The sequence below is a fragment of the Salmo salar genome, chromosome 03 (genome assembly GCF_965601325.2).
Source record: "Salmo salar chromosome 03, fSalSal1, whole genome shotgun sequence".
NCBI classification, from domain to species: domain Eukaryota; kingdom Metazoa; phylum Chordata; class Actinopteri; order Salmoniformes; family Salmonidae; genus Salmo; species Salmo salar.
In genome coordinates, this window is record NC_138293.1 from 68,730,135 (window position 1) to 68,741,236 (window position 11,102).

The window sequence follows — 11,102 nt, forward strand, 5'->3', positions numbered from 1 at the left end:
CACGGTGTCCCCAGTACGTGTGGAGAGCCCGGTGCGTTACATCCCAGCTCCTAACATCTGCCGGGGGAGATTGGGCATCGAGCCAGGACGGGTTGTGCAGGCCGTGCGCTCTAGACCTCCAGTGCGTCTTCAGGACCCGGTCTATCCTGTGCCCGCGCCCAGAACCAGGCCTCCTGCATGTCTCCCCATTCCTGGTCAGTCCTGTGCCTGCTCCACGGACCAGGCCTCCAGTGGGTCTCCCCATCCTGGTCTCTCCTGTGTCGCTTCCATGGACCAGGCCTCCAGTGGGTCTCCCCATCCTGGTCAGTCCTGTGCCTCCTCCTCGGACCAGGCCTCCAGTGGGTCTCCCCATCCTGGTCAGTCCTGTGCCTGCTCCTCGGACCAGGCCTCCAGTGGGTCTCCCCATCCTGGTCAGTCCTGTGCCTGCTCCACGGACCAAGCCTCCAGTAGGTCTCCCCATCCTGGTCAGTCCTGTGCCCGCCAGTCCAGAGCCGCCAGAGCCGCCCGCCTGTCTGGAGCCGCCAGAGCCGCACGCCTGTCTGGAGCCGCCAGGGCCGCCCGCCTGTCTGGAGCCGCCAGAGCCGCCCGCCTGTCTGGAGCCGCCAGAGCCGCCCGCCTGTCTGGAGCCGCCAGAGCCGCCCGCCTGTCTGGAGCCGCCAGAGCCGCCCGCCTGTCTGGAGCCGCCAGAGCCGCCCGCCTGTCCGGAGCCGCCAGAGCCGCCCGCCTGTCCAGAGCAGTCAGAGCCGCCTGCCAGCCCGGTGAGTCCTATGCCTACGCCTAGGGCCAGGCCTCTTTCATGTCTCCCCAGCCTGGTGAGTCCTGTGCCTGTGCCCAGGGCCAGGCCTCCTTCATGTCTCCCCAGCCTGGTGAATCCTGGGCCAGAGCCGCCAGAGCCGCCCGCCAGCCCGGAGCCGCCGGAGCCGCCAGAGCCGCCCGCCAGACTGGTGAGTCCTGTGCCTGCGCCCAGGGCCAGGCCTCCTTCATATCTCCCCAGCCTGGTGAATCCTGGGTCAGTGCCGCCGGAGCCGCCAGGGTCGCCCGCCAGCCGGGCGCAGCCAGGGACGCCCGCCAGTCGGGCGCAGCCAGGGACGCCCGCCAGCCGGGCGCAGCCATCGCCGCCCGCCAGCCGGGCGCAGCCATCGCCGCCCGCCAGCCGGGCGCAGCCATCGCCGCCCGCCAGCCGGGCGCAACCAGGGCCGCCCGCCAGCCAGGCGCAGTCAGGGTCGCCCACCAGACCTTCGGCGCGGCCAGGTGCGCCACCTAAGAGGGCGACGCCAAGGGTGGAACAGAGGCCACGTCCCGCACCTGAGCCGCCGCCGTAAGAAGGCCCACCCGGACCCTCCCCTTCAGTGTCAGGTTTTGCGGCCGGAGTCCGCACCTTGGGGAGGGGGTACTGTAACGCCCTGGCCATAGAGAGGGGTTTTTGTTCTTTATTTTGGTTAGGCCAGGGTGTTACATTGGGTGGGCGTTCTATGTTATTTTTTCTATGTTTTTGTATTTCTTTGTTTTGGGCCGTGTGTGGCTCCCAATCAGGCACAGCTGAAGCTCATTGTTGCTGATTGGGAGTCACACATAAGGAGCATGTTTTTCCTTTGGGTTTTGTGGGTAATTGTTTCTGTTAGTGTTTTGCACCTGACAGGACTGTTTGGCTGTCAGTTTTCTCATTTTGTTTTGTGTAGTGTTCTTTATTAAATTAAATATCATGATGAACACTAACTCCGCTGCACCTTGGTCTACTCTCTCTCACAACAGCCCTTACATATTGGCAGACTCAACAGCCTTGGTTTCTCAAATGACTGCCTCGCCTGGTTCACCAACTACTTCTTAGATAGAGTTCAGTGTGTCAAATCGGAGGGCCTGTTGTCCGGAACTCTGGCAGTTTCTATGGGGGTACCACAGGGTTCAATTCTCGGGCCGACTCTTTTTCTCAGGGTTCAATTCTCGGGCCGACTCACTCACACCGCCTAACATACCCTCGTAAAACTGACTATCCTACCAATCCTCGACTTCGCGATGTAATTTACAAAATAGCCTCCAACACTCTACTCCGCAAACTGGATGCAGCCTATCTCAGTGCCATCCGTTTTGTCACCAAAGCCCCATATACTACCCACCACTGCGACCTGTATGCTCTCGTCGGCTGCCCTCGCTACTTATTCGTCGCCAGACCCACTGGCTCCAGGTCATCTATAGGTCTTTGCTGGGTAAAGCTCCGCCTTAGCTCAGCTCACTGGTCACCATAACAACACCCACCCGGTAGCACGCGCTCCAGCAGGTATATTTCACTGGTCATCCCCAAAGCCAACACCACCTTTGGCTGCCTTTCCTTCCAGTTCTCTGCTGCCAATGACTGGAACGAATTGCAAAAATCGCTGAAGTTGGAGACTTATATCTCCCTCACTAACTTTAAACATCAGCTATCTGAGCAGCTAACCGGTCGCTGCAGCTGTACACAGCCCATCTGTATATAGCCCATCCAATCTACCTACCTCATCCCCATGTTGTTTTTATTAACTTTTTTGCTCATCTGCACACCAGTACTTCTACTTGCACATCATCATCTGCACATCTATCACTCCAGTGTTAATTTGCTAAATTGTAATTACTTCGCCACTATGGCCTATTTATTGCCTTACCACCTCACGCCATTTGCACACACCGTGTATAGACTTTTTTTTCTATTGTGTTATTGGACTGTACGTTTGTTTATACCATGTGTTGTTGTGTGTGTCACACTGCTTTGTGTTATCTTGGCCAGGTTACAGTTGTAAACGAGAACTTGTTCTCAACTGGCCTACCTGGTTAAATAAAGGTGAAATAAAAAAAACTTTGCTGTAGACTACTATTTACTAGTTAACAAAAAATCATGCCTGTCATATAAAATATATTCACCCCACCCAGTACTGTAATGAAAACTTACCAGAAAGCATGTAGTCCTTGGCTCAGACAGTGTAGTAGTGTGGACTCAATAGCATCTCATTAGTGTGCAAGATCTTGAGAATCAGCTGTACATGTGATGGAAGAATGCACTGTGCATGCAGAGGGTTGCAATTCCATTGAATTGGGGATAGTTTAACCAAAACATGTCACAAGACCTATAATTGCCTTATGTGTATCCCACAAAAAACATTTTTGATGAATTTAAGCAAAATTCCCCAAATTCCCGGGCTTAACTTCCCATGGAAAATTTCCCGAAAAATTCCTGAAATTTACCCGAAGGTTTCCGACCGTTTGCAACACTAGTTAGGACATAGTAGGCTAAACTATATGCCAGGCTTCTTCTTAACTGGTGAACAAGACTATTAAGCCAAAACATAATGCTAATCGCAGCCAACACTTTATCATTGAAGCAGATGGGGTACCTTATATAAACATGAATTTCCCAAGCATTTAGGCCTACAATCATGAGTCTATGGGGATGGATAATGATGGAGTTATTGGCCACAACCAATACTACATAATAATGTCGTTTTATATCGAGAGATAGTCCTGTAAAATAAACGGTTTACTTACTGCTATTTGTCTCCATCTGCTGTTGAAGAAGGTCACAGATGGACTATTTCTTAGTGACAGCCCACTTCAGTGCTCATGCTTTCACGCCCCAGTCTGGCTGTAATTTGAGCGCCAGAGGCAATACGGATTTTGCAGAAACTGGCAGCCACGTCACCGCCACAGGTCTGACCAACTTTACCAGCCCTTTGCGGACAGTGCTGCAGAGGAATCCCTATGCAGAATATCTAGAATGAACATTTATGAGCATTTGTAGTGATTTCCAAAGAACAAGAGGACATAACATTTGGGAACATTGGAGTTATTTGGGCTTTTTTTTTTGTTGAGGAGTCTCATTTTACATACGTTATTATTTTGACTTGTACCAATATTTCGGCTCTTTCTTTTTAGAATAGCAAAACAACACTATGAATATCTTCCGTTTAGCCGGTGACGTGTCACATCTCGTTGCTATCGTCATTCTATTTATGAAGATATGGAGGTCCAAATCCTGTGCTGGTATGTTGACAGTGGGATTATTTGATATGCAGTTGTTTACAGGGAAGTCTTGCTGTTAATGATTTATTGATTTGCTCATGCATAGGCCTAATATCTGTTTAACAAACTTGGGAACACATTGCCTGACGACTCAAACTGAATTATCCCGCTGCTCTATGTTCGCTAAATAGGCCTACTTCATTTATGAGAAGAAACTAACATCCGTGGTAGCCAGGCAAGGGAAAAGTAATGCATCTGTCCATCTCAGTTGGGAAGTTGACCTCACACTCCTAGTACTGGGTCTGCAACGCTCACATCATGTCATGCCACCGAGCACTCAACAGTTAATTTGTTACTTTGTTGCAACAATATAACAACGATTATAATTGGTTAGAGAGTAAATCAATTCGACTTGTCTACTTCGACGCACAAGAATGTTACGTGGCAAAGAGTTCAGTCTAACCATACCTCAGATATCCGCATTGATGATGTTTTGCCATCCCCAGCTCATGAAATTGTTGAATATTTTTTATTTAACTAGGCAAGTCAGTTAAGAACAAATTCTTGTTTTACAATGACGGCCTAGGAACAGTGCCTTATTCGGGGTCAGAATGACACTTTTTTTTTCACCTTGTCAGCTCAGGGATTCGATCTAGCAACCTTTCGGTTACTGGCCCAACGCTCTAACCACTAAGCTACCTGCCACCCGATACGTGAGATTAATGACTGTTGTGTGTTTCTGCAGGTATTTCTGGGAAGTCTCAGGTGCTTTTTGCATTAGTCTTCACTACAAGATACTTGGACCTGTTCACTAGCGTAATCTCCATCTACAACACAGTTATGAAGGTAAGGTAGACGATAGTATCCTACAAAGAAGCCAACCAATCAATGATTTGTGTTCTAAACTAAACTCCTTCCTGCTGTCTTGTGTGCTCAGGTGGTGTTCCTGGCTTTGGCATATGCCACTGTGTACCTGATCTACATGCGCTTCAGGAGCACCTTCGACTCAGAGAGTGACTCATTCCGTGTTGAGTTCCTACTTGTGCCTGTGGCTGGGCTTTCCTTCCTGGAAAACTATGCATTTGCCCCTCTGGAGGTAAATGTGCCATGTTCAATACATACTGAACATACAGGTAACTGCCAAAATAAAGAAAACACCAACTTAAAGTGTCATAATAGGGCGTTGGGCCACCACAAGCCGCCAGAACTGCTTAAATGCACTTTGGCATAGATTCTACAAGTGTCCTGAACTCTATTGGAGTGATGCGACGCCATTCTTCCACAAGAAATTCTGTCATTTGGTGTTTTGTCGATGGTGGTGGAAAATGCATCTTAGGCACCGCTCCAGAATCTCTCATAAGTGTTCAATTGTGTTGAGATCTGGTGACTGAGACACACACACACCCTTCAAACCCCCCTTAGGGAACCCTCTTTTCAAGTCATTGAGAGCTCTTCTAGCCATGATGGCCAAAATAATGGGCAACTGGGCATTTCAATACATGACCCTAAGCATGAGGAGATGGTTTAATAGCACCAGCTTTCAATATACTTTGTATCCCTCATTTACTCAAGCATTTCCTTTATTTTGTTAGTTAGCTATATAATTTAATTAGCTATTATATCACATCATGGTATAGATAATGTAAATGAGGGGCAACTAAAACCCCAAATATTTGCTTTTGTGGAATATTGGCCTAGAAGTCTCAACTTGACTGGTAAAGGGTCCCTTGATGTGTTTGTACATGTGCATGTCAGACCTCATACTTGATTGAATGCATATCTTTGGTGCACAGATCATGTGGACCTTCTCCATCTACCTGGAGTCAGTGGCCATCTTGCCCCAGCTCTTCATGATCACCAAGACCGGCGAGGCAGAGTCCATCACCACCCACTATCTGTTCTCACTGGGTCTCTACCGAGCCCTGTACCTGGCCAACTGGGTGTGGCGCTACCACACCGAGGGCTTCTTTGATCAGATTGCTGTGGTGTCCGGTGTGGTGCAGACGATTTTCTACTGTGACTTCTTCTACCTTTACGTTACCAGGGGTAAGTATGAGCCAGGGAGTGATTTTGACTTTGTATTATATTTCTAGTACATATTTCATCCCATTTACCCTTCCCTCTTTGCCTTTGTCCCTCTCCAGTGCTCAGAGGAAGTGGAAAGATGTCCCTGCCCATGCACATCTAAAGAGTCAGTGCTGTTTTATAAGCGACAGTTGAGCAGTTCAGTAACTGACAGCACCTCTGCCCTCCAATCATACTTAGTAATGGACTACAGTCTGCAGTGTCACAGTACCCCCTGTATACCCCGGGGGGGGTATATACTGTACCCAGAGGGCAACCGTCGTGTTGTTGGTACCTGGTGTGTTTGTTGTTTAGCCTTAGTGAATGTGTGCTTTTCCCTAGACTAAAATTACCAAAGAACTTTGTCCTATGTTTTTGTGTGTGGAACTGAATGTTAATGGGAATTGAGCAAATTAAATACTGTGGGAATTTTTATTTTATTATACTTTTTTTCATGGAAGCAGATATTTTCCCGCTTGAATTAGTCCAATAGAGTTTGTGCCTTAATTTTTCTTTTCTAGTAAATGGTATATTTTGAATGTCTTATTACATCAAAATGGTGTAAACATTGTATATATGTGAGACATTTGTTCTGCTTTCCTGTCTTTTCACAATTTCTATATATAACAGTGACCAACCTTCAAGGCTTACATTGTTTCACCAAGCAGAGCTCATTGAGAGTCTTGTATTTAGGCTGCTATGGGTGATATTTGCCATCCTTGTCAAGAGTTATGCTATGTTCTTCCCTTTCTGAAAATAAGTCCATGGAGATGCCATACAGAACGCACTGTCATGTATGCAACTTATATCTGTCCACTTCTTGACGGGGCCAAGGTTCTACTTAAATACGTTGTATTCTGTACTTTGATTTTACCAGTCATTTCTATTCCTTTAATATTAATGCATTTCATTAAGCAAAACGAATACACATGTGTGTGATGTCACAGTTCAAACAAAATATATTTTGTATTTGATGAGGCATCAACAGTTATTTCTCACTAACTAGAGTTCATTCATATCTCAACATTTATAGACAACATTTTGGAACCAGGATTACAATGGCAAAGGCAGATTAATGCTTCAACAAAATGGAAAGGTACTTACACTAAGTATCTTGGTACTACTAAATTTGTATATGTGTGCCAAACTTTTACAACTGTGGTGCCCATGTTGTAATGATCAACATTTTAATACAAAGAACCTTCATCATTTGTAAATCAGGTCAGTAAAAGGTATCTTTACTGGTTCATCAGGTTCTTCGTGTTGATTACTTTAAATTGTGTTTCATCACACCAGGATGTTTACTCCTGCATACTCACACTAACGATTCACACCATTCAAAAATTCACAGCACAGTTTACTTTTCTATTGAGTATTCAATAATGAATGCTTGTTTACTCCTGTGGCACTATGACAACCTGGACAAATAGCATCACTTCAACTGTCAGGGCTGGGCTTCTATGCAGGATGATGGTTACAGTTCCATTACAGTGGTATTACACTGCAATTGCATTCTATCAACTGTTATTCACTTTCTGTTCATTTACCTCCATGTGTTAGTGCAATAATAGCTTAATCAACTATGACTGACAATGGAAGAAAGTGCATCTGCGCTCTTTAGCAAGCCCGCCTTATGAAGTCATTGTGATAATTTTTCAAAGAACACATTTGAGTGATAAATAAGTGTGTAAAAACTAATTTCCACTTTAGAGACAGAAAAAACATACTGGTTATTTAAGACCCTCATCTTCTACCTGATAACCCAGCACCATACAGTGAATAATAGTGGATATTAAAAGTCCCCGTCAGTGTAGGAGAGTTTTGCGGTGTTTGTAAAGCACTTTACTTCCCTCTCTCACAGCTCCTCCCACCACTTTGGCAGCTGATGTGATTGACAGCGGTGTGGTAGCCAAAGCTGCTGCCCTCTCTATCGCCTTAACCTTTTTCACTGCTTTCCCTTTCCCTTTGCTTGTTACTCCAGCTCCCTCTGCCGCCCCCTTTCCCAGGGCAGACACCAGCTCACACCAGAACAACTTCTCTGCCTTCTTTCTGGCTTCCTCTTCCTCTCTTCTCCTCTCCTCCGCTTCCCTCCTTCTCATTCTCTCTGCCTCCGGTCCCTGAGGCTCTGGCCCTGTCTTCACCCCATCCTCCTCCTGCTTCAATGGAGTCATCCTTCTCTCTCCCAGAATTCCTTCCTGCACTTCTCTGATGGCTCTCTCTGCCTCCTGGTACATCAGGTTGGTGTAACAGCCACCTCCGTTCTGCGTCATCATCTTGTCTATCTTCTCCAGGAGCTCTGTGACCTGAGTGCAGTCTGTTATCTTGTTGCTGTTGTTAAAGACATGGTATCCCCCTTGACATCTACTTACAAACTCCTGGAGCTCCTGGCTCTCCTTCAGGAAGTCTTCCATGCTTTTTCCCTGAAGCTGGTCACCCCAGGTGAACAGTACTACTGTGTATCTGAGGACTCCTGGTCCAAAAGTTGCCTTGACCCATTCCAGGGCATCCCGCTCCTCCTGAGTGAACCTGCCAGGCTGAAGGGTCACCAGGAAGGAGTGGGGGCCAGGGGCGGACAGCACCACACAGCGTCCTGCCTCAGCTGTCACCTCCTGAGGGGAGAGGCGCGTGTTGAAGAACCCTGGGGTGTCGACCACAGTGAGGTTCCTCCCAGCCACAGCTCCACTCTGTCTGTCACACTGACCAGTTACAGAACATGAAGAGATGTCCACCCGGAATGCCTGCCTCCCTAGGATGGTGTTACCAGAAGAGCTTCTCCCTGTGCCTGTCTTCCCCACCAGTACCATCCTCAGCGCCCCACTGTCAGGCTCCGGTGATGCTTCACATGCTGTGACACAAATTACAGTAATTTATACTGACCTAACCAATCTACAAGTGTAACCTACTTTGAAATTACTATCTGACATAGGCCTACTGTTTTCCTATTATCACCCATATAATATGTAGGTCTATTATATTTATAATGGTTGGGGGCTGAGAAAAGTAGTTAGCCTACATTACAGATTTCTGAGTGCTGCTGTTTCTTTTCGGTGGAAGCTGTTAAAAAAATGCTATACAAATGCCATATTTTTTGATGCGCAATGGAAAGTCTACCTGCTAGCAACAACGACAGTTGGCTATTACTGTTTCAATAGTCTCTCACCCAGATTCGAGGCAGCACATTCCAATGACGCCATCTCCACTGTCCCACATGAGTTAGCCATGGCGAAAACGGCTGCAACTATGGATTATCCGTGGAATACCTAATATGCACTGAAATAATAGGGTCCTTTCTTCGGTTGCGTTACTTGCATATATTACCAGCGCTTCCTCATTCTTATGATAGTCTTTTTTATTGAGAAATTAAATATATTTGTATCCATGTCCTTTTTCTTTTCACCCGTTTACATGCCGTATCTACGATGCAATGCTGCAATCAGACCATGATGTCATTATGATAATGCGCATGTAACAGTATAGCTTCCGCCCCTCTCCTTCGCACACGCGACCAGTCTGCGCTGACTAACTGGCACTGAAAGCCTACCTGTGATCAGTTCTTTGATCCTACACTGTCAACTTGCCATTCATGCTTACATTTTGTTATTCGTATATAGGTTGAATTTGGAAAGTGTGGGACGTCATATAAACTGGGACAGCTTTGTCCTGACGTGTTTATTTCTTGGTCTGACAAAACTATTATTACAAAATTATTATTACTAGGCATTTGCAGAGAAAACAAATGATCGAAATCACATCACTTAATTTATGTGAGATTATAGTGGAGGGCAGAGCAAGCTTTAGGTAAGATCAGTGACATAACTTTTGATGTTAAGGTTGTAAACATGTCATAAATAATTGCACTGTGCCAAACTATAAATACATACTAGTACTTCGTGGGTTGACTCCAGTGGAGGCTGCTGATGGGAGGATGGCTCATAATAACGGAACAAATGGAATCGCATCAAACACATAGAAACCATGTGTTTCATACCCTTCGAACTATTCCTCTTCAGACATTACCCAGAGCCCGCCCTCCCCAATTAAGGTGCCGACCCTCTCCTGTGGTTGACTAACCCGCCCTCCCCAATTAAGGTGCCGACCCCCTCCTGTGGTTGACTAACCCGCCATCCCCAACATTTTATGCACCGACCTTTTATCTGTCAACAGGACCCTGGACAGGACTGACTGGTACGGACGAGCCTCTGGGGCGAGACTGAACAGAGACAAGACAGAAGCCCAATTTTTCGGACCATGGGCAGACCCAGACTTGTCCAGACTACCACTGACAGTTAAAATGACTGACATAAGGGTACTGGGGGTAAAGTTTGACCGGGAGGGAGGAGGAAGCGGCAACTGGAGTGGGATCCGGTGTAAAAACAAAAGGGGGGAGGTCAATGAAAATAGTCTGGGTGGCCATACCCGGACTAGCTACTCCATGTGGTAGGACAGTACGGAGTAGCTAAAGTTGGACAGTCTTATAGGCTTTTCCAATGGATGAAAGAGATCCAGTTTACATTAGGGACCTCCTGTACTTAGGTTAGTCAGGGCTCTGGTTCTTGTAGTACTATATCCTGTTAATTATGTCTCGTAGTACTGTTATTAGTACTGTTATTTGAGTGAATTCAGAAAAAGTGGGACCTTTTTTGCATTTCCGACTTCTGTAACCTCTTCAGACATCTATCCAACATATTAGCCTAACACATGATACATTTCTGAAATCCTCAGATGTTTTTTAATCACACAAAGTTTTATTGAATTGTTATTGGGGTACAATTAGGACTATAATAATGGTGTCCCAGTTTTTCTAACCTGCTGCCTCGGTTTGCCAAATGCGAACTTAATTTTTTTTTGGACTCTGTGCACACAAATGGGTGTGTAATGCCTCCTGTGAATATGACATCAACATTTGTTTTCTTGTGTGATTAGGAAAGATCTTGAGGATTTTAGACATGTATCATGTGTTGGGCTAATATGTTGGATAGTGTTGGGTTAACATGTTGGATAGATGCCGAAAGAGGTTACATGAGACAAAAACTGTTCCACTTACTCTGAAT

The 11,102-nt window shown here is 46.4% G+C and overlaps 2 protein-coding genes across 2 annotated transcripts; one reads left to right on the plus strand and one right to left on the minus strand.

Annotated features, from left to right (window-relative positions):
* The first annotated feature begins 3,641 nt into the window (after positions 1–3,641).
* LOC106601218 (ER lumen protein-retaining receptor 3) lies at positions 3,642–7,298 on the plus strand. The gene is made up of 5 exons (XM_014193246.3): positions 3,642–4,008; positions 4,733–4,833; positions 4,925–5,083; positions 5,781–6,033; positions 6,132–7,298. Exons 1-5 carry the CDS (start codon positions 3,918–3,920, stop codon positions 6,173–6,175), a joined length of 648 nt encoding a protein of 215 aa, XP_014048721.1. The 5' UTR covers positions 3,642–3,917; the 3' UTR covers positions 6,176–7,298.
* Positions 6,559–9,513, minus strand: LOC106601217 (GTPase IMAP family member 7-like). Its single transcript, XM_014193245.3, has 2 exons — positions 9,212–9,513; positions 6,559–8,896 (listed from the first exon to the last, which is right to left on the minus strand). Exons 1-2 carry the CDS (start codon positions 9,270–9,272, stop codon positions 7,857–7,859), a joined length of 1,101 nt encoding a protein of 366 aa, XP_014048720.1. The 5' UTR covers positions 9,273–9,513; the 3' UTR covers positions 6,559–7,856.
* Between the last annotated feature and the right edge of the window lie 1,589 nt (positions 9,514–11,102).

Bases quoted from the DNA above. Each gene is read 5' to 3' on its own strand.
- LOC106601218 (XM_014193246.3), top strand. From the start codon at position 3,918: ATGAATATCTTCCGTTTAGCCGGTGACGTGTCACATCTCGTTGCTATC. The intron at 5,084-5,780 runs GTAAATGTGCCA...TTTGGTGCACAG, and splicing joins ATGCATTTGCCCCTCTGGAG to ATCATGTGGACCTTCTCCAT. The intron at 6,034-6,131 runs GTAAGTATGAGC...GTCCCTCTCCAG, and splicing joins CTACCTTTACGTTACCAGGG to TGCTCAGAGGAAGTGGAAAG.
- LOC106601217 (XM_014193245.3), bottom strand. From the start codon at position 9,272: ATGGCTAACTCATGTGGGACAGTGGAGATGGCGTCATTGGAATGTGCT. The intron at 8,897-9,211 runs GTGAGAGACTAT...TTTGTGTCACAG, and splicing joins ATGTGCTGCCTCGAATCTGG to CATGTGAAGCATCACCGGAG.